Genomic DNA, 23,200 nt, shown 5'->3' on the forward strand with positions numbered 1-23,200 from the left:
GACGATGAGGAGATAGCTAAGTGTTTCTTTTTAGTTACACAGACTTTCAAGGTGCTGAAATATAAATTGTGCGGGGAGGTTCCCAGCTCTTGGGAATGCTTATGCCCACTGCATATGAACGAGATGCTTCATAAATTCAGCACAGAATCTGGTTGTTTTTGTTCATGGGCTATTTCGGTCCTTGGGATATGCTTTCTATGGGTGAGTCTTGAGCTCCTGGGTGAGTCTGGAGACTGACGCTCTCATTGGTTTTCCTCTGGTTGGGCTCCGCAGAGCTGGGCAGCTCCCCTGACCTTTCTTGAGGCTGAATTAAGTTCTGAGAAGCACCATCTTTCCTGAGGTGGCCCTTCACACTGTCCTGAAAAGCAACAATAGCCGTTATGGGCTTGGGCTAGTGCTTTCCTGGAGATGGGACAGGGGGAAAAGTCTTCAGGTTCCTCCTAATTCCTGCGAAGTGGCTGAGTAAAATGCGGAAAGGTGAGTGTATCAACAGAGAAGGAAGTAGAAAGCAAGATGATGTCTGAGATCAGAACTTGGCCAGATTTGTAATTTTCTCTCAGGGGAAGAATTACTATTATTCTGTTTGAAAGAGGCAGCACCTACAGCTTGACTAAAATCTCTTTTTATGTTTAAGGAAGGTAAAGGTAAAGGTAAAGGCCCTCCCGTTGATCGTCGATTTGCTCGAGCGGGCCCAGTAACGTCTCCATTGGAGACTTTGCTGTTACTGTGTCTGGCATATCGAATACTCTCGGTAGCTTGCCGGGCTCTCCGAGAGGGGCGGAGGAATCGAACTCGGGTCGGCCATGTTGGCTGCGTGCAAGGCAAACGCCCTACCCGCTGTGCTATCGCTCCAGCCCGGCTCGGGAGGTGAGTTCCCAGAGAATGTTTAAGGAAACCTTGAATTAAATGTTTCTCTTTAAACAGGTGGAGCAGAAATGGTGCTGGAATGAGGGGGAACTACCACCCTGCTCTTCATTGGAAATGACTTGCAAATCCTGAGAGTGAACAATGATTTAAGTTGGAGAAAAGTTCATTTTTCTGAAGATGAATCTCTCAACTGCAGCCACATTCAAATTCTGTGGCTGCTGTGCAAACAAGGCTCATGCTTTTATGGCATTTTCTAAAAAAACGAATTTAATGGACTGAGTTTATTTAGAAGGGGAGATCAAATAAACGAGTGGAATTAGAATACACATCCATTTGGCTATTAGCATTGTTTAAACCACTCGACCACCCAACTTCTCTAATGAAATGACATTGCAGTTCCTGTACAAAGGCTGTGATGGATAAATTAGTACTTGGTAAATGCTTTGAAGAGAGAAAATCACGATATGAGTAATGAGCAAGGTTTCTTTTTTTCTTTTGACGTGGGCTGGAAACAGCATCTTTTGTATTTTCCTACAGCACCATGAGTCACCTAGGTTGACATTGCAGAAAACCTCTTTTCCCAAAGGAAGACCAAGAGAGACACGGTAATGACAGGCTTTTATTTGATTTACAAGGCAAATTAGGAAAAAGCCTGAATCCATTCACATCTGTACAAGGAATTATACACCATACACATTTGCTACTTATAGATGCAGGTCCTGTTTTACAGGAATTTATACAATAAGAAATAGCATGAAAATTACCTGTTTAAACATTCATGAAATGCATATGGCCCCCAAGAGTACTGAAAATGAAAACTCAGCTTTACCCCTCCAGAGAACTTGGCTCACCTATCTTGACGTATTTTTCTTTCTTTCTTTCCTTTCTTTCTTTCTTTCTTTCTTTCTTTCTTTCTTTCTTGTCATTTTGGGTCCCACAGCCAGGGGGACTCTGGGGCCTACTGTGAGTTCTGTGCTTGAGGGTAACTGTGACAGAGTCTGGGTGACCACGTGGTGCCAGTGATTGAGTATAGTTCAACTGCATGCAAGGCCTTATCCCCTGTACTATCTCTCTGCCTCTCTTGCTATGTTTAAGAAGCAGGGTTGAATCCCTTCCCAGCCCAGTGGGATATTGAGGTTTATTTTCTTTGAATATGCCATGCCTATTTTAATTGGGAGAAGGCTAGAAGAAGTACAGGTTGAGAACTAGAGTGTGACCCATTTAGCATGGTGTAGAACTGCCTTTCTCGGGGCAAACTTTGCTCCTTCCTGCAAAGAACCTAAGCACCTAACTTGTTACATGTCCCACACTCTATTCTTCTTAGCACCTCTAAACATCCTGATTTTTGAACGTTTTACTTCTCCTGAATTGCTTTTCCTCTTGTGCTAGTCATGCTGGATTGTCTAGGACAGGTACCCATTTGGAAAGTGTGTAAAACCCCAATGTAAGTCGGGTGCCGGTCGCTGGCTCCATACTCCTCACTCACTGCACCAGACTCTGAAACACAGTGCATCCCTTTCACCTGGCAGCACCTCCCTCTCAGCTGCATCCTCGACTTGGTCACAGCTGAGAGAACGGCAACAGGAAGAGAAATAAACTCATTAGGACAAGGATGATGGGGGTCGGGGAGAGTATAGGGGTGACGTGATGGACTGGATACATCTGGGAGTGAATATACCACAGTTGGGTGAGACCCTGAAAATATCTGGTGACAGTAACCGTGGAAAAGGTGAGAAAACTATCCCCTCTAATAGATTCAGATACAGAAGAGGTGCCATAGAGCAAACGGGAAAGCTGCTATGCTCCCTGCCAATTTGTAGCCATCAGCAAAGCAGGAATAATTACAGATGCTGTTGGACGCACTTTGACGTTAACTGTTTGAAATTAATGCTGCTTTCTCGCAAGCCCCTCTGTGGAGTGGGAGAGCTGGTGGGAGCCAGCAGGTAACACTGGGCAGGGGTAGTGGGCAGGGGTAGTGGGGTCTGCAGAAGTTTCTGCCATTGGACCATTTTCTTAAGAAAATTCACTATATCCAAGAAAAGGAAAACAAAGTTTGAGCTGCTGTGACCTCGGTTTCTGTCGACCATTTCGCATGCCAACCGTATAGCTGTCTTAGCAGAGAAAACCGGCCTTTGAGGATGTATCTGGGTTTGCCTCCTAGGAGGCAGAAGCAGGGTCAGCAGTAGTAGATTGGAATCAATTCAGTGGAGGGAAAACAAACCTCGGGACTATATTTGACTCTATTTTGCCTTCCTGGAGCACGTCGCAGGCATTAGCAATAATGGGAGCCTGTCTGCGCATGGAGAAGAAGCATCTGCACTCACGCCAGCACCCGCCTTGCCCTGGGCTTGCAGTCCCCAACCTTTGGAGGCTGTGCAGGTGCTGAGCTCGTTAATTCCTAACTTTATGTTGATATGCACAGAGCAATTCTCTCCCCTTTTCTCTCTTCCTCTCTCCCTCCTTCCCGCTCTCCCTTCCCTCTTCCCTCCCTCTCCTTCTCTCTCCTCCCAGAAGAGATGGGAGGAAATGGACCACACCAGTGAGCCCCTGAAACACAACCCACACAGAAAAGGAGCCTGAGTTTCCTTGGGTCTGGCTGTGAACTGACTGTGTCCGGTGTCCTCTGCTAGGTGGTTCTGGACATGCAGACTCTCTTCAGGTTATTCTGTGTGGCGAGGGGGCTGCTGCATTTCCTTAACAACAACAACAACAAAACAATCCCTCTAGATACCGCTGCCCACTGACCTTTTCTTGCAGAGTCTGGAATGACCAGTGTTTTACCTGGTCCTTCCCAGAGGCCTCGCTGGGCTGGGAGGAGGAATTGTCCTCAGTCTAGACCTGCACAGCAGAACCCGAGTTTCTGAGGACTCCGCTGTGGTGGGCTTCAGCTCAACCCTCACTGAGACCATTGAAATGCCCACAAAAAAGTTCAAATAATCCTAAAGAGAGGCAGCTGTTTACTATGCAAAGCAAAGGGTTTATCCCAGTTGATTTCCTTGCCCCACAGAATGAAAGGGGCATTTTTATGTCCCCATCGAGTTTGGGGGAGCTGGCCAGAGTGCTGAAGCCAGCCTCCTCTCCTGACTTCTGCGGCAGTTCACACTGGCACCTGCACTCTGCTGGTCAACCACCTCTCCCAGGCAGAGCAGAAGGAGTTCCAGCAAGAGCCAGACTGGCGGCACCGGGCATGTGTAAACAGTCAGTGGAATTTCAGGGCACATTGCATTCCCAGACCTGAGAGCTATACTTAGCTCCAGAGAGTTTGGGAATAGCTGGGAAGGCATATACTGTCATTCAAATGAATATTAATAGTGTGGATCTTAGAGTAAAGAAATATTGCTTCAGTTCAGTATCTGGTATGTCTCCAAGAAGGAAAAAGTAAAATGTTCCTATGTGTTAAAAGGCTTTAAAAAGACTTGGTGTGTGTGTGTGTGTGTGTGTGTGTGTGTGTGTGTGTGTGTGTAGCCTTCTAAAATCAAGAATCACTGGTACTAGTTGGGAAAAAATCATCCCAACTATTCACAGTTTAAACTAAACAGAATTGTTTGAACTTTCTCATGTATCCAACTTTAAACACTTTCTTCCCTCCTCAACGTCTACCCTCAAACATTTATTTCTGACAGATTCTATGCATCTGTCTCTATTGCTGGGTATAAGAAAAATGATTCTTGAGAGCGCCCAGTTTATCCCAAACCAGAACACTGACCAACACCAGAACTGCACTCTGACATTATACCCCTGCTCACCTTCCCACTCCAGAGAGTTAGTGAGCAGTGCCTTCGGCAAAGCGTTCCCTTTTTCTGAGGGAGTAGAGCTACCCCCATCTTCTTTTTTGCTACCAAGTCTTTTCCACCAAGGAGACAGCCATCACATTCTTTCCTCTAGCCCGAGGTTCCATTTCCCTATTAACATCAACATCACACTTCATTGAAGCTGAAACAGAAGGCATTTTCTGCTTGGTGCGTTTTATGCTCTATTACTATTTCCCCTGCACATCACATGTCTCTCTGAGGGGCACGGGGGAATGTGTGTGGGTTCTTATAGAGGAAGAGAAGGGAGAGATCGACTTTCATAAAGGAATTCACCGGGCCACTCTCTGCTGCCCTCCCAGGAAGGCTCAATGCCCAGGAGTTCTGTCCTGCTCTGGAAACTTCCTTTGCATCCACACACTCACCGGCCTCCTGGACATGGCTATTCCTTCTGCCCCATCTCTGCAGCACTGCCCTGTGTCTGCTCTTTCCTGTCTGGGGCAGGACTGATAGATCTGCCCCATCTCACCCCTCAGCCACTCCTACATTATGGGTTGGATCCAGAGAAAGGGCAGAAATCAATGAGCTCAAAGTGTAGCTGAGTCCAATCAATGACACCCAAACAACATCACAATGACCACAATGATTGAATTCTCATTCTCTGGTGCAGGGGGAAATCAGAACTGAATGTTTACACAAAGACTATTTACAATAATAGACAAAAAATGAATAAAGCATAGCCAAGCTTCTGGAGAGTGAACATTTCAAAGAGGCAGGCGGTGGGGTGGGCGAAGTGGGTCTCCATGATGACAACGGAGACTGGTGGGTAATTTCCTGGGAAGAGTCTCTTCTGGGTTACACCCCCAAAAGCTAGAGGGTGCACCCATGCTCCCACATCAGATACCCAAATTGGTCACCCTGGGGAGAGGGAGAGAAGGAAGTCTCTCTGCCCTCGGGTCCCTCACAGTGGCAGGTAACCTACATGCTGGCTGTGAATGTTCCTAAAGTTACTGATTCTTTTTTTGTTTGTTTTGGGGAATATCAAGCAGTGCTTGGGGCTGACTCCTGGCTCTGCACTTAGGTCACTCCTGGCAGGCTTGATGGACCATGTGGGATGCCAGGAATCGAACCTGGTTTGGCTGCATGCAAGATAAGCACTCTACCCACTGTCCTATTGCTCCGGCACTAAGTTAATGATTCTTGAGTTTCTTCAGAACAGTATTAAGGGCCTGACCCAGGGCTGGCACCTTGGGAGCAAGCCTCCTCTCACTTCCCAGGCACCAAAGGAGCAAGTCCTCAAGAACTTGAATGCCAGGGAGAGGGTGCGAGAGCCGCATAGCCCTTCTGGCACCTTCTTGTTGCTCATTCTAGAACCACTGCTGGGGGTCAGACCAAGCCTCCAAGGAGAAACCAGGTGGCAAAGATGAGGAAACAAGCGACCCAGACACAGGAATGGTTCCTTAATGAGGAGACAGATGGAGTGGCGACCCCACATGCGGCCAATGCAGAGTGGCTTGAATTCAGCCCAGCAGTGCCTTGGGCTGAGGAGCTAGGAGAGTCCTGCCTCCTGCAACCCCCCTCCAGCCTCTAATAGGCCGTTGACCTTGACTTTGAGTGTGGACTGATGGGCTGCTCAGTCTGGGGGACCCCAGGGGCTGGTGGTTGATGGGAAGAAACCCTCCTCACTGCAGAGGCTGTCGCGTTCCCTCTTCTCTAGCCACGGTGATCGAATTAACAGGCTGCTTCTCCTCATAGGAAATGTGTCCCCGGGTCCCAGGAGGCAGGGCCATTTGCCGGTCTGATGACTTGGAGAAGGGATGGTGGGGCTGCTTGTGTGTGTCGCTCCCTTGCTGCCCCCAGGAAGGGCTGCCGGGCCAGCGTCAGCCGCAGGAGGCCTGGCAGGTGGCGGCATACACGCTGCTGCTAGGGCACTGGAGGGGTTTCATGCTGCTCTCCCTCTGAATGTGCAGGTGCTCCAGCTGCCAGCGCTCCCAGCTCTTCCGAAACTCCATCTGGACCTTGGCGGGTGGGGAACACAGGAGGAGAAACCAGCCATCAGGCAGACCGGCTACCACTTCCTCCCCCCTGCCCCATTAGGTGGGAAGGAGAAAAATCAGCTGCAGGGAATTAAGATATTAAAAGCCCCTGAGTCAAGGCCTTCAGGCGCCTAAATGAAGATCCCAGTGATGAGCTGTTTATTTGTTGTCTCCTCAGGAGAGAGCTGGGCTTGATGAGTTAATTGGTCTCTTCCATCTCGAAACTCTGACTCAACTGAAAGTACCTTTTACAATCCATCACGGAGCTAGAGAGCAGAGAAAGGGGGGCAGAGAGCCGCAGCAGGGGAGGCAAAGCAGGAGATTTCAGGATGCGCTCTTCCCCCTGCACCTGGCCGCAAAGAAGAGGGACCGTGTCTCTCAAAACCCAGGGGCTGCTTCCCACCCCTCCAGGGTGTGGGGGTGGGCGTGGGGCAGAAGAGGCTCTCCCCCCTGCTCTCCTGCCCTCAGCCTGGGTTTGGATGGGAAGGAACCCCATCCTGGAACTAGCCCACATGAGTTGTGTGAACCACGGTCTCTGCTGGAGTGGGCTCAGCTCTCCCATCTGGAAAAAAAATCTCGCTGATCTGGGGTATATAGAATAGATGGACAAGGGAATGTATGTAATAAAGGAGGGCTGCCTAGATCACTCTCGATCCAGGAGTAGAGGAGGAGAAGAACAGAGAAGGAAAGGAACCGAGGGGGAAGGAAGATGATGAGAAAGGCAAGTAATGGGAAAATGGGCTGGGACCTCGTTCATACCGGCAACGCGGGAGAGTGGTATAGCTATAGAGCAATAGCACAAACTCCACAACGCTTGAAACCATGAGCTCTAAACCACTACCACAATGTGCCTGTCAGGTGGCATGCAGGAGACAGGAGGTGATATGGGAACACTGGTGGAGGGACGCTGACACTGGGGGTGGGATTGGTGTTGGAATATTATATGCCTAAGACTCATCTATCAACTTTGTAAATCGCTGCTCTTAAGTAAAAGAGTCTTCTCACGATGGCCAAGGCACAGTGAAGCAAAGCATGAATAACCCTGCAAAGGACAGAGGCGCCTTGTGATAGCTCCAGGTTCTGGCCCTGTCCACTGGAGACAGGGTTTCTGGGCTGAGGGTACCTTTCTGTGAGAGGTGTTTGTCATGCCCATACATTGGTCTTCCAGAACTCAGCCGTGCTTCCCTGGTCCTCCTGGTTGCTGCACCCTGGAGTGCTGGGCCCAGAGGCATTCCCTCAGGCCCAGCTTTTCTGAGAGGGCCAACTGCCAGCAGCAGTAGGCAGGGGCTGCCAAGGTCCCAGGTCAAATACCCCTTCTGCAGGGACATCATCCATCTCCTGAAGCCCAGCAGGTCACATGCCATCCCTTAAAAGAACTTTGCAATGTGTGGAGCTGAATGCTCAGAGCCTGCCAGGCTTGCTCCAGATCCCAGGGCGGCAACCCAGAGTCCAAGGTGGGATGTGGGGGTGTGAGGGCAAAATTAATGCCATGACAAGCTGCAGCTAACATTAAGTCTCAACGAGGCCTCAGTTTATGTTTCCCCGGAGCAGGACTTGCAGTTTTGGTAAACTCCCAGTTGAGTAATTTACCAAGATAAGGAATTGGTAGTTGGGTCTGGCTGGTTATGAAGGGTCACTGCACCCTCCTTAGAACTGCTGCTAATCATTCCCTAATTGCTGACCACCACTGTAATAAGGCTGATGCTAAAACCAGACCAGTATATAAATTGTTTCTTAACTCTGAACCCTATATGAACTGCTTGTGATTTGGAGTCAGGGTCCTTGTCAGGACTCCACTGTGTGGGATGAGCCTTGGACCCTCGCTCGGGTGAGCACTGGCTCAGGCTAGTGATCAAGTTCCTTTGCTTTTGCATTATCACGTGTGGAACTGGGTCTCTCTGCGACTGGGGATCTGAAACTTGGGCACAACAGGGGCGGGGGTGAGGCTGGCACTGAGCAGAGCCCTCCAGGGCATCCCACTCCGGGTCAGCTCACCTCCTGGCTGGCAGCTGAAACAGGGAAATGCTCTGCCCAAAGATCCAGGAGCAGGGAGGAGGCCAATCTGCCTGGCAGCTTGTGACTAAGGAAAGCAGGGAGACAGACAGGCAGACAGGGAAGCATCCGCAGAAGTCTGCTCAGACTGTGGAGTCTCAGGGATCCCAGAGGGAACCAGATGGAACCAGAGCTCCAAACACTGTCCTGTTCCCTCTGCCCCATCTCCCTCAGCCTCACTTTGGGCCTCTGCTGTATCCTCACAGGCGGCAACCCCTCACTGATGGGGAGCTCACGGAATGCTTCTCTTTCTTCAGAGCTGGTTTAGTCGGTGCCAACTGCAACCTGTGAAAGTGACTCAACCATGGTTGGGGATCACTCCTGGGGGCACTCAGGGGACTGTATATGGTTCCAGGGATGGGCCCAGGGAGAGTCCCATGCGAGGCAAGTGTACTGTCTCTTAAGTCCTAGTCTTGGCCCAGTCAATTGGGAACCGGGACTACTGTCCCCAGCTTGCATTATCTCTGCTCCAGGGATCTTCCTAATTTACCTCCTTTATTATTTTTGGGGCAACACCAGTGATATTGGGCCACATGGAGCTGAGGATGGAACCGAGGGCCTTGCCCAGGTGTGACATGTGTTCAGATACAGATTTCATCTGTTATTTTCTGGTGGTTCCCAAGTGGTGCTCAGGGAATCCCAAAGGACAAACACTCCCAGCATTTCTCTACCAACCAAGTTGGATGATCCAGTGCTTTAGCCTGAGATGCTCTATTGCTTCTTAGACCTCAGGGTGCTGGGGCCAGAGGCCAGGTAGGGCATATGCAAGGTATGTGTTCTGTTTCTTGAATGACATCCCTGCATCTCTCTCTCTCTCTCTCTCTCTCTCTCTCTCTCTCTCTCTCTCTCTCTCTCACACACACACACACACACACACACACACTGGAGCCCCCACCGATGACTTTTGGCCAGCTGAGCCGGCAGCTCAGTCCAAGAGCACAAGTATGTGAGGCTGCTCAGGCCCTGTGGTATCAGGGACATCTGGGCCACCCCTGAGATTTTTGAAAGAAGCAAACAGGCTGAGAAGCAGCTCCAGTGGTAAAGCATATGTCGAGCATGTATATCGAGCATTTATGAGGCCCTGAGTTTGACCCCTGGTATCCCACAGCCCCCCTCGAAGCACTGGCATGGGTGGCCCTGTGGCCACCAAATGTCACTTATAGGTGCTTATTTTAAAAAAGCTAAAATGTCAATAAAATGAGCCAAGCACTGAGCATGTGACTAGGGAGTCAGCAGCTCTCTCCTGTGACTGCAGGTCCCAGTCGAAGAGTGGAGAAGGCATCCCGTGCCCCAGACGAGCCTACTCAGACATGCTGCCGCAGTGTTGCTGCTAACTGCCCTCCCCCCCCCCAACACACACACACACACACACACACACACACACACATGCCCGTAGGCAGCTGCCTGCCAGGGTCCGGACTTGGGGCTGGGGCAACTGATGAAAATGCCTCTCAGTTTACACTTGGGGACAGAGACCAAATTACTGCAGTGGTGGCAGAATTGGACCAGCACCCAGGCCATGAGCATGCCTGGACCTTCCCTTCCCTGCACCAACTGCACTGTCCCCCACAACTCTGGCTTGTCTCCCTGCACCCATGGCCCTGTCACCTTTCATTCTGGGACACAGGTCCCCACAGTGCCTGAGTAACCCAGAAACAATGGGTGTTCACACGTGTCTGGTGGCTCTTCGATGGAGAAACATCTGTCTCTGTTCAGAGGAATCAGGGTACCAGAGTCTCTGGGCAGACCTTGAACAGGCAGGTGCTCTGGCCGCCACCCACAGTGGGGACCCCAGCAGCCTGCAGAAGCCAGCAGGGAATTGGGTGACCCAGGATCAAGCTGTTTATCAGATCAGAGCAGCAGTGTGAGTCCTCAACCCTTAACCCAGCTGGGCCAACCTTGGGGAAACAGACAGAAGAGGTGATGGGCTTTAAGGAGTGGAATCAGGGAAGGGGCCTGGGCAGGGTTCCGGGGAGACACTGCAGAAGTGATGGGGGAGGTGCACACACAGACACAGACACACAGAAAGACAGACAGACAGACACACACATGCTCAGGCACATACAGACACATACACATGTATAGAGACACAAACACAGACAGACACACATACTCAGGCACATACAGACACATACGCATGCATAAATATTTACAGAGAGACACCAGACACAAAAAGAGACACACACACTATACATGCAGATATATATACACACACACACAAACACACAGAGAGACATAGACACACCAACACAGACATACACTCAGAGACATACAGACACACATAGGCATATGGACTGTGGCTGCAACTGGGGGGTATGGCAAATGTGCACTTCCAGCCGGACTTTGGGGAAAGAGAAGGGAGAAGCAGGGGACAGGGTTCTGAGAGGAAGTGCAGAGGGAGCCCCTTTCTCTCCTCAGGACCTCTGACAGCCCAGCCTGTCTCCTGGGGGATAAAGCTGCCTCCTCCCTTTGGCCGAGAACAGTTTCTGAGGAGAATGAGCCTGCAGCACTTAGGGGTCCCACTTCCACTACGCTTTTCAGTTTGGGGGAAGTTCTCATGGACTCGGTATCAGAGGTGGGGGTGGCAGGGCGGACTGTCTCCCTGCTTCTGTGAATCGAGGGTCTGTAGGAAGGGGCATTCGGTCAGCTCCCCACCCCTACCCTCAGAGACTGAGAACCACCAAAACCCACCTATGGCCAGCCCAGCCCGGCACTACCCCTACCCCCCAGGTCCAGGGGCCTCAAGACATGAGCACGACTCCCTCCGCTAACCTCCTGGCTCTACCACTTTTTAGATGTTGAACGGGGATATTCATTCTGCTCTGCTGAGCCTTCGCTTGCTCATCTGCATGTGGGGATAAAACCTGCCATGCAGGATGGATTTGATAAGTAAATGCTGGAGCATCCTGCACAGAGGATGTGTTCAGGAAACCTCCAGAGGCCTAATGTCCACAGGCCTGAGCATCACCACCTCCATCTTTTGAATGAAGACACAGAAGGTCACATGGCCACAGGAAACACGCTGAGTCACAGGGCCACTGAAATCAGGCAGGGATCTTGGGGCAAAGCCCATGGCTTTGGGGCTTTCCTGCTCCATGTCTGGGCCACTGGACAGTTCCTGAAATACCTGCATCCCACCCACTGCTGCCTGGTGCTCCCACACTAACAGGAAAGGCCACATGGTTGTGAGCACATGATCTAAGGTTTCTGAGGTCCCGACTCTGGCCGAGAGCCATACACAGGCTTCTGGTCTTTGGGGAGCAGTCTCCCTGGGTCAATAGGCCTCACCCACTGGCAGTCACCCTGATGTATGGATGAGGCCGGCAAGATGCTCATTTCTGGCTGCCTGGGGGTGGTGGGGTGCCCTCGCTGTCTTTCCTGTTGGGGGCTTGTATTTGAGCACTTCCCTGTGCAGCTCTCAGGCTGAGTCTTAGACTGTGTGTTTTCTCAGTTGTAAGTTCAGGGGCGGGAGAGAGGTCAGGTGACATCTGCAACCGCAGCTGGTGATGTGGGGCTACACCTGCTCTCCTCCAGCACAGAGCCAGGCACCAGGACCCTTGCCAAGGCCCCTCCTCCCAGGAGCCAGATCCTCAGAGAGGGGTTGGCAGGGGCAGTGGGAGCCCCTTCTCTCCTCCCACCCCAGTGACCAGAAAGCCAGTGGAGGACCCGCCCGCCCCTCCTGGGGACTCTTGTCCACTCACAGAGGAAGGCAGGTGCTCTTCTTTCCCATAGAATGAACTCTGCCCCTGGCTTTGCCACTATTTCCAGGCCATACCCGGGTGTGTTTCTTACTCTGACCTTTCGTGATCTCATGTGTGGGAATAGTGAGCAAGGATACTGGGGGGAGGCTGGTGACAATTAAATGAGAGAGTGGTAAGTTCCAGGTATGTCACTGGGGTGTTTGGGCGTGAGCCACCTGGCAAAAGTCACCACCAAGATGTGTCCATTCAGTATCCCTTTTACATAAGGCCGGGTCTTCGTCAAGCTCACAGTACTGTAAGGTGTGTCTGAGTGTGAATGTGTATGTGTGTGTGTGTGTGTGTGTGTGAGAGAGAGAGAGAGAGAGATAGACAGAGAGACAGAGAAACAGAAAGAGACAAAGAGAGAGAGAGGGGGAGACAGGCAGACAAACAGGCAGAGAGACAGATAGCAAACTGAATACAAGAATATGTCTGGGAGGTGGGGTAGGGGATACCAGTTGAAAGGGTGGATGGAGTCCCCATTACCCACATTCAGAGCAGTCAGTGGTAGCCCACCAGGCCCCCTGCCCTACTGTCCCATCTCAGTCTTACCTCATTGTTGACAAAGCAGTACAAGATGGCCACCATCAGCCCCTGGAAATAAGAGTTAGTCAGCGGGGAGGAAGCGGGAGGGAGGAGCCCCTTGGACCCTAGCCCCAACATACCCCTCCTCATTGGGCAACCATGGGGCCTGAGGGAAGGGGCATGGGTTCTTCCTCTCCCTCTAGAAGTACAAGAAGGCTCCTTGCTTATATACTGAAGTTCTTTGCTCACTGTCTCCACCCAGTTACTCAGAATAGAGAGAGAAAGAGGGGGAGGGTAAGAGGAGGGAGGGAGGGAGGGAGGGAGGGAGGGAGGGAGAGAGAGAGAGAGAGAGAGAGAGGCACACACAGAGAAGACAGATCTGGCCAAACAGATCAGGACCAGTCTCTTATAAGTCTTGTGAACCCCCAGGTCCTTAGCATTATCTAAAACTAGTGGAGACAAACTCTTCTGCCTTCAGAAATTACACAGCCTGGCAGTCTTGTTCTAATACACCCAACCTCAGTGCTCTCCAGGTACAGTGGGGCTGATTCTTGGTCCCACCTAGACCTGCATGAGGAGTAATTGGGCCCCTGGAGTACATCACATGACAGGGTGCTTCCCATGTCTGGCCCTGGATGCTGGGTCCACTCTGGTGCCTAACCTGGGCCAGACCTCTGTCCCAGCCCCACTCACGACCCCCACCACAGGTTACCTGGAAGGAAGTGAAAGACAGCTCTGTGAACAGCTTGATGAAGCGCAGCATCCCCCGGGCGTGTTCATCTATCACGAAGGCGAAGATGACCTCGTGGGTCCCCAGCAGGGGGATAAGTGTCAGCGTGGACTTGGCAAGTCTGGGCCAGGAAGTGGAGTGGTCACTGTGGGCCTGGCCTCTGGGCGCTGCTCCCCTTCCTGTGTCCCGGACCCAGGCCTTGCATCCAGGACACAAACATTCCCTCCCCCACCCTGGGTCAGGCAGCTTGGGAGGGAGGAAGCAGCTGTCCAGACCCCCCTAGAAACCTGGGACTCCCCAGCTACAGGAATGAGGGCAAGGGGACTCCAGGCCTTGCCCTCATTCTTGGTGCTGGGAGTCCCTGGCAGGGCTCGGTGAAAGGGACAGTCAGGCAGGGCCAGCTCGGGGAAATCACCTGCACTTGATGTCTGTCTTGCACATGAGGTTGGCTTTCAGCTTGGACACCACAATGCAGATGACCCGCACAAAGATGAGGAAGTTTACCTGTGAAAAGATGAGGGGTGCTCTGCAGATACCCACTTTGCTCCCAGCCCTTCCCCCAGCACCCCACAGGCCGTCTCAAAACCCCCACTCGCCAGGGTCACTCACCCCAATGGCAAAGAGAATGGGCAGCCGCATAATGAGCCAGTAGTTCATGTTTGAGTTTCTGGTCCAGCAGCTGGGGAGAGGAGAGGCACACGAGACACCAGTGGAACTCAGAGCTCCCCTGCCCCCCACATCACACTGTGGGCATGGGGGTCGCACGAATACCCACAGGAATGCATGGTGACACAGCCACACATGCACAGCCCCCAGCAGCCACTTCCAGAGACTCTGACGGATCTTCTCAAACACACATGTGTGCGTGGGGCCCCCCATGGCCCCACAGACACTCAAACACTGTCAGGTGTGCGCCCCGCAGCACCCATCAGGTAACAGGACCAGTCCAATGCAGTTATCACCCAAGACCTGAGGGGGCCACTTTGTATCCCGCAGGCTCAGCACCACGTGTCACTTGCACAACCCTGGGGAGGGAGTGGAGGTGGGGGCCTAACTTCTTAAACTGTCAGCATCTGAGTGTGGGTGGTTTTATTTTTGTTTATTTGTTTATTTTTAAATTTTATTGAATCACCCTGAGAAAGTTACAAGCTTTCATGTCTGGGTTACAATCACACAATGATCAAACACTCATTCCTTCACCAGTGCACATTTCCCACATCAATCTCCTCAGTATCAGTATACCCCCCTCTTACCCTCTCCCCGCCTCCATGGCAGACAATATTCCCCATACTCTCTACTTTTGGCAGTATGGCTTGCAATACAGACACTGAGAGGTCATCACGTTTGGTCCATTATCTACTTTCGGCGTACATCTCTCATCCTGACTGATTCCTCCAGCAATCATTGTCTTAGTGATCCCTTCTCTATTCCATCTTCCTTCTCCCCTTCGTTCATGAGGCAGGCTTCCAGCTATGGAGCAATCCTCCTGTCCCATGTATCTATATCCTTGGGTGTCAGCCCCATGTTATGTTATTCTATACTCCACAAATGAGTGCAGTCCTTCCATGTCTGTCCCTCTCTTTCTGACTCTTTTCACTTAGCATGATACTCTCCATGTGGTTTTATTTTTTAAGAAATTCATTCATGATTTGTTATCAGAAAATATTTGATATGTACTCTAGTTTAGATTCCCCAAGATGTGCAAAACTTTCTAGGATGAAAGGGATCCCGAGTGAGAAAAGCTTAAGAAACCTAGAGACCGAGATGAATCTGCTTGGTTCCCGGTCCCTCATGTGTCTACAAATCAGCAGGACTGGCAGGCCCCAGGGGCCAAGGAATCCCATGGCACTGACAGATGAGGACCCATCCCAGGAAGAAGGACACTCACCCCTCGTCCTCATAGAGATATTTGACAATGCCCCAGGGGATAACAAACAGCAGAGGAGCACCTAGGAGGAGAGGAAGAGAGAGGAGAGGGGCTGGCAGGCCGAGCCGCAGTGCACACCCAGAGGCCTCCACCTGCAGCCCCCCTCCTGGCCTGGCCCCAAACCACACTGTCTGGAACTGACAGGGGACAGAGGTGACAGGACACTCCTGAGCTCCCCATCCTTGATTTCCCATCCTCTTCTGTAATGGGTGACTGTGATAGAAAGGGGCATATTTAGGGGTGTGCAGTGGTGGTGGTGAGGAGCGGAGGCACAAGTGTGCAGATGGGGCTCGGAAGGGGCGCAGTGACATATTTCTCGGTAGAACCAAATTCATTCACAGCCTTTCCAATCGACACTCTCAAGCCTGCTGTCCACCCCAAGCAGCTTTGAGCCATGTGTGTGGGCTGGAGCGATAGCACAGCGGATAGGGCACTTGCCTTGCACCTGGCCGACCCAAGTTCGATTCCTCCGCCCCTCTCGGAGAGCCCGGCAAGCTACCGAGAGTATCTCGCCCGCACGGCAGAGCCTGGCAAGCTCCCCGTGGCGTATTCAATATGCCAAACACAGTGACAAGTCTCATGTTGGAGACATTCCTGGGCCCGCTCGAGCAAATCGATGAACAATGGGAGGACAGTGCTACAGTGCTACAGTGTGGGCCTGCAACTGTGGTGCCAGTGACCCAGGCGAGGGTGGCCGAAGCAGAGAAGCTCACTAGCGTTGACTAGCGTTCTGAGCTGAGAAGCCTCCCCTCAGCTGCTTGTTTCTACACACCAGCCCTCCCAGCAGCCACTAGGTTTTAGTAATACCCAGCAGGAGGCTGGGCGAGAGTTGGAAGCCGTCTTGAGGCCTCATTGCAATGCCTGCCATGTGGAAACGCTGAGAGGAACACGAATGGATGATGAATGATCAGTAGAAGAGGCGTTTCCGGGGCAAGACCCTTTCCTGGCTCGACCAATTCCCCACCCTCCCCACCCAACCCTAGCCTCCTTCCTGTTCCCAGGGCTGGGGGATTCACTCCTGCTCTCAGCCAGACTTTATTCATCAGCCACGCCTCCCCCCTTGGAAGAACCAGGCACAGCCCTGCTGTCCACAGACAAGCCCCGATCCTGTGAGGCAGCATTTTTCTCCCTCCCATTCCACAACCCAATGAGACTGGCTGGAGAGAAGCTTGAGCAGAAGGGTGACCTGGGGCAGCCAAGCTTCTTCCCTCCTTGCCTCCCACCTCTGCAAGGCACCTTGGGGTGGGTTCAGGGGACATCCTGCTACTATGGAGGGCTGCAGAAGCAAACATGATTTCTTGGGAGTCCCCCAAAGCTGTGTGAGAGTTTTCACTTTATTATTTGGGGGCCTCCTCAGTGGGGTTCAGCGCTTCTTGGCCAGCCCAATCAGAGGTTAAATGCAAGTGCTGGAGGATTCAGCGGTGCTAGAGATTTCCCAGGTCAGCCTGGAGCCCTCCAGGGCGACATCTGCTGATGCACCGTGGACCATGGGATTGAATGGAGGCAGCCATAGGACAGGCATGTGCTGTGACTTCTGTACATTCTCTCTGGACCCGAGAGACTTAATTTTCATTACTGATGCCCAGGGGAACACCAAGACCAGCTGCAGGTCAGTGCAAAGGCTCTGTGGTACGGGGTGGGGGTGCCACCAGGCCTAACCCAGTGGAGCTCAGGGGGGCCCAGAGCCATACCCAGCAGTTCCTGGGAACCATGTAGTGTCAGGGTTGGATCTAGGCGGGAATGTGCCCTAACTTCTAAACCATCTCCCTGGCCCTTCTAAAATCTTTTGTTTACACAAGAAGCTGAAAGTTGTTTTCCAGCCCTTTCCCTCCTCTCAGCTTGGTCTGGCCTTTGTCCCTCTGTCTCTCCTCACCCCAGCTCCTCAAGGAAAGAGATTCTGACCAAAAAGAGAGACCCCCCAGGCCTTGCCCCTGTGCCTCCTCAAACCCCTGCTGGGGTGTGAGGGTGTGGGAAAAGACTATTGCTCCCTCTTCCATTTTCCACGCGGAGACCCCCGGAGCCCACCCCTGACCCCCCCAACAGTCCAGCTCCTCAGCCCAGACTGCATCCCTGTGAGTGTCCCTGCCCCCAGGTCTCCATGGCGACAGCTGCTAACAGTGCTGACGTGCTGAAGCCATTTCCCAGAATGGACAGGCTTTCTCTCAACCCCGAATGCTGCCATCCCCAGCTCTTGGGGGGCCCAGCTCCATTCCTAGCCCTGCTTAGCTGCAGCACCCCAGCTGCCTAGAGAGCTGGATGAAGAGGCTGAGCAGGAAGGGGAGGAGGGAGGAAGGGAAGGAACAGAGAGCTGTGTGCAGAGGCCAGACCCCTCCGCTGTACAGAGGCTGGAGTCTGTTTAGCTCCTCCTGGAGACTGAAGAGACAGCAGCTCAGGCCAGAGGAGCTGGCACGACAGAGTGGGGAGGCCCCCTAAAGCTGGCTCGACCTGTAAGGCAAGGAAGTTCCTCTCAGCACCCACAATAGCCCTCAGAGCTTCCCTTCCTCTGAGGGACTGCACAGGGCAAAGGGAGCCAGGACAACAGCGGAAAGAAACGGGGTGCCAGCACATGGGAGCCTGTGAGCAGGGGCCTGGAGAGCGTGGAGTCCAGGGGTTCAAGGCAGCATCTTGAGGCCATCGGCTGAGTTCAAAAGGGCCAGGAAGATTCTCCATAGTTGGAAACCTGCCTCATGAGCGGAGGGGAGAAGGCAGCTGTAATAGTGAAGGGATCACTAAGAAAATGATGGTTGGAGAAATCGGTCGGGATGGGAGATGTGTGCTGAAAGTAGATAATGGACCAAACATGATGACTTCTCAGTATCTGTATTGCAAACCATAATGCCCCAAAGTAGAGAGAGATTATGAGGAATCATGTCTGCAATGGAGGCAGGGGGATGGTGGGAAAGTGGGGGGTATACCGGGGATATTGGTGGTGGGGAATGTGCACTGGTGGAGGGATGGGTGTTTGATCATTGTGTGATTGTAACCCAAACATGAAAGCTTGCAACTCTATCTCATGGTGAATTCAATAAAATAAAATTTAAAAAAAGTGCCTTACAAAGTGGGGGCTCGGTGGGGGGCTCGAGAGCCAGCCTGGGAGGAGGAGAACATCCCCAAAGTCAGGGGGCAGCGAAGGAGGGAAGGATGGGAGCAGTTCGAGGTGGAGGTTGGCTCTGTCGTGTGCATGGGGACTCCCTCAGTGTCGACTAGGGAGGGCCGAGGGCTTCAGTGGGACCCTCCACTGGGTGAAGGTGGGATGGGGGTGGGGTTCCCTGTCTCTGCTCCCTCCCATCTGTTCTTGTTCTGATCCACATTCCATGTGGTGAGAGGCTAGAAGCACAATCAGAAATGTTCCCGCAAAAAAAGGAAGACAAAATGGTTCTTAGCAAACTTTTTTGGTTAGAGCATTTCCGGCTGGACCCCAGGCACATCTGAGTTCACCCTTTTCTCACCTGGCTACTCACCCACCCCAACTGCCCCAACCCACCCCAACTGCCCTAAGGCCAGGATGCCCCTCTCTTCCTTTAGAGCTGGGTAGGACTCCACCCCCAAAGTAGCACAGAGCCATACTCAGGAGCAGGGCACTTGGGGGTGAGACCGTGATGGGCAATAGTGTCGGGCTGGAGGCCTCGTCTTCAATGTATTAGGGGAGGAGGACTCTGCCAGGGAGTGGGGGAAACCATAATCCCCATCTGCTGTGAGTCTTGTGGCCACAATGGGGTGGTCCACCCAGGGTCAGCAATGGGTTCTGAGCGCTGAGTTGGGTGTGGAAATCTGAATCAGGTCTGGGTGCAGAAAGGGAATGAAGGGGACAACAGGAGTGGGAGAGCTGGGGGAGCCTTACCCCAGCCTATGCCCACGTAGAGCTTGAAGACACGATGCTCAGAGAAGACGGAGAAGGTCAGCAGTGTGTACAGGTACACGCCCTCCACCAGGAGCCAGTAGTAATTGGCCGCCACGCAGTACTGCATGAGCAGGAACACCAGGCGGCAGCCGAGGGACTCCTGCGGGTGAGGGAGGCTGCTTGAGTCTCCGAGCCCCTCCCCAGCCTACACGCCATTATGTTCTTACTGACCTGCACAGGGAGGACCAGAGCATAGAGTGAACTAGACCTGGGTTAATGCTAAGAAAGTGACCTGCTCACTGGACTGTTACTGGCCCTGCCTTCAGGGCCAGTAGCCAATAGAATCCCCACAGAAAGCAGAGCCAAGACAAAACTAAATGACCTGCACAGACCTTACAGCTAGTGGGTGGCCGAGCTGGGATTCAGACCAAGTGCTCCAAAGATCACTTGGCAGACACAGTCCCTGTGCCAGACCGGGAACTCCTGAAGGGGATGGGGCAGTGTTTCTCGCCTTAGGTCGGGGCCTCTTCCATTGGACAGGCATCCCTAGAATTGACTGACTCTCCTATCAGATTGGAAAGTCCAGGGTGGGCTCCCTCTTTCATCAGACTGGGCTTCTCGGGGCACTGACAGTCTTCTCAGACTGGGGCCCCTGGGGAAGTCTCTTCTATCTGAGTGGGGTACTCCCAAGGGTTGGGTGTGGTCTCTCTGTGTCAGGGTGGATGGGGCAGAGAGGCCACTCTTGGCCCATCCATGGCTCCTCAGGCCCTTCAGCCCCGCCCCCGACCCCCCATACACACCTGGTAGTTGAGGAGCCCGTCCCACTGGTGCTTCTGGGGGGCGGTGCTGTACATCCATTTGAGGGCCGCATCCTTAATGAAGACTGACAGCGCACGGAGGATGAAGGATGCAAACAGGTTCAGGTGGATGTAGTTCCGGGTGCAGCGCAGGTGTCTAGGGAAGAAAGCAGGGTCCTGCTGTGCAAGACGGGTCGCAGTTCTGTGCCACAAGCCCTGTCTCCAGCTCTGGAACTGAATCCATGTCTTCCTTCCTCTGAGAACATGTTTCATCGTCATAAAAGCAGGGAGGTGTGCCCTGCTTTGCCAGGAAGATTGCGGGTACACAGTCCTTCATCCCATCCTCCTCAATTCTGTATCCTTCCCTCTATAGAAATTTATGTGCAACCCGAGTAGATTCAAGCATGAGAGTCACTTATCCCAATGAGGTTTGAATTTTTTTTGTCTCTCTTGTGGGGAGCCATACCCAACAATGCTGGGGTGGTGAAGAGACCAGAAACAATCTCATAAAAAGGACTCCAAACTTCAAATGATACATTTAAAACTTAGAAAGAATTGCTGAGGATCAAGGGTCGAAATAGTCTGGATAATTCTATAGAGCAGGTAGGGTGTTTGCCTTGCACGCTGCTGACCCGAGTTTGATTCCTCTGCCCCTCTCGAAGAGCCTGACAAGCTGCCAAGAGTATCTCGCCCCCACAGCAAAGCCTGGCAAGCTCCCCATGACATATTTGATATGCCAAACACATTAACAACAAGTCTCACAATGGAGACGTTACTGGGCCCGCTCAAGTAAAATGGATGAACAATGGGATGACAGTGCTACTCCTATAGAGGTACAAACTAGTAAAGGTCCTTGCTATAAGCAGCTGATACATTTTTTGGTGCATTTTTTCTTTTTACTTTTTTAATCAGTGAATCACCGTGATACACAATTACAGAGTTATGAACTTTTGTGCTTGCGCTCCATTCACACAATGATCGAGTGCCCATCCCTCCATCGGTGCCCATTCTCCACCACCAATAATCCCAGTATCCCTCCCACCATCTCACTCTATTCACCCCCGCCCCACACCGCCCCGGTGGCAGGGCATTCCCTTTTGTTCTTTCTCCTTTTGGGTGTTGTGGTTTGCAATAGAGGTATTGAGTGTCCATCATGTTTGGTCTGTAGTCTACTTTTAGCACATATCTCCTATCCCGAGAGGGTCCTCAGAACACCCTTTAGCTGGTGTTCCCTTCTCTAACTAAGCTGTCCTCTCCCCCAGCATATGAGGCCAATTTGCAAACTGTACATCTACACAATGGAATACTATGCAGCTGTTAGAAAAGATGAATTCATGAAATCTGCATATAGGTGGATCAACATGGAAAGTATCATGCTAAGTGAAATGAGTCAGAAAGAGAGGAACAGACATAGAATATTCCACATATTCATCTGTGGAATATAAAGTAACAGAATGGGTGACTAACACCCATTGAGGGCTGGAGCGATAGCACAGTGGGTAGGGCATTCGCCTTACAAGCGGCCAACATGGCCGACCCGAGTTCGATTCCTCTGCCCCTCTCGGAGAGCCCGGCAAGCTGCTGAGAGTATTCGATATGCCAAACACAGTAAACACAAAGTCTCCAATGGAGACGTTACTGGGCCCGCTCGAGCAAATCGACGATCAACGGGAGGGCCTTTACCTTTACCTTTAACACCCAAGAACCATGGGGATAAGTAGCAGCTGATACATTTATCAGCAGCCCAGGAACTGTGCACTGGTAAGGGGGTAGGTAAAAGACTGACGGGAAGGAGCCCAGACCGCAATGCCAACAGGCATGGAGCTGCACGGCAGAGCAGGCATCGCCTGCCAGGAGAAGCCTGCTGAGCAGCAAATGGTAGGATGGATTCTGGGCATAGAGAGAAAAAATACATTTACATGTTTTATTTTCATCATAGACAAAAACAAATTCCATGTGGATCAAAGAACCATAAGGCGTGAGTAAAACTTAAAGCCCTGAGATAAGAACTGATTTCATTTTTTTGTTTTGTTTTGTGGTTGGGCTATACCCAGGCTGCTCAGGGCTTTCTCCTGGCTCTGTCCAGGAGACACCTTGTAGTGCCCAAATCATATGTGGAGCTGGGGATTCAAACAGGTTGACAATGTATAAGGCAAGTGCCTTAAGGCCTGAACTATGTCTCCTGCCCAAGGAAATATTTCTTTCTTTTCCTTAAATCTTTATTAGTGAAACACCATGAGGTACAGTTATAGACTTACAAATTTTTATGCTTGGGTTTCAGTTATACAATGATTGAATACCCATTCCTCCACTAGTGCCCATTCTCCACCACCACTGATCCCAGTATCCCTCCCATCCCCCATCCCCCCATTCCACCCTACCTCTGTGGCAGGGCATTCCCTTTTGTTATCTCTTTCCTTTTGAGTGCTGTGGTTTTCAAAAGAGACATTGAGTAGCAATCATGTTCAGTCTATAGTTTACTCTCATCACGCATCTCCCATACTGAGAGGAACCTCCCAACACCCTTTATTTGGTGCTCCCTTCTCTATCTAAGCTGCCTTTTCCCCTTGCATGTGCAGCTGGCCTCAAAGCCATGAAGTAATCCTCCTGGTACTTCCAAGGAAATATTTCTTAAATAAGACCATGAAGAAATTTGCTCTTTGTGAAAAATGAAAAATTAAAAAAACTTAACCTTTGTCAACTGAAAACTTAATAAACTTAACGAAAATGCACACATTGATATATTTCATCTCATTAAAACTAAAAAATGCCTTTGCAATGGGAGAACTGATCTAGACAACTGAGTTGGGAAGGGGCTTCAAAGGGAGGAGCATGGGGTCCCTGGAGGAGGAAGGTGGGAACATTGGTGGTGATGGGTAAGGTGTTGGACTCAGGTGAATGGAAAATCATCATCCGTAGTATTGTAATTCACATGA

General features: G+C 51.6%; 1 protein-coding gene across 1 annotated transcript in view; it reads right to left on the bottom strand.

Annotated features, from left to right (window-relative positions):
• Nucleotides 1-6,496: 6,496 nt before the first annotated feature.
• The window catches only part of GLP1R (glucagon like peptide 1 receptor), a 42,239-nt gene continuing 25,535 nt past the window's right edge, over nt 6,497-23,200 (bottom strand). The window contains exons 6-13 of the mRNA XM_056137349.1: nt 20,268-20,421; nt 19,468-19,627; nt 15,588-15,648; nt 14,309-14,378; nt 14,115-14,203; nt 13,682-13,820; nt 12,997-13,038; nt 6,497-6,634 (exon numbers count right to left, since the gene is read on the bottom strand). Coding sequence (XP_055993324.1) covers nt 6,497-6,634; nt 12,997-13,038; nt 13,682-13,820; nt 14,115-14,203; nt 14,309-14,378; nt 15,588-15,648; nt 19,468-19,627; nt 20,268-20,421 — 853 coding nt within the window. The remainder of the gene's footprint in view (nt 6,635-12,996; nt 13,039-13,681; nt 13,821-14,114; nt 14,204-14,308; nt 14,379-15,587; nt 15,649-19,467; nt 19,628-20,267; nt 20,422-23,200) is intronic.

This window comes from Sorex fumeus, unplaced genomic scaffold (genome assembly GCF_029834395.1).
Source record: "Sorex fumeus unplaced genomic scaffold, SorFum_2.1 ptg000123l, whole genome shotgun sequence".
Taxonomy (NCBI): Eukaryota; Metazoa; Chordata; class Mammalia; order Eulipotyphla; family Soricidae; genus Sorex; species Sorex fumeus.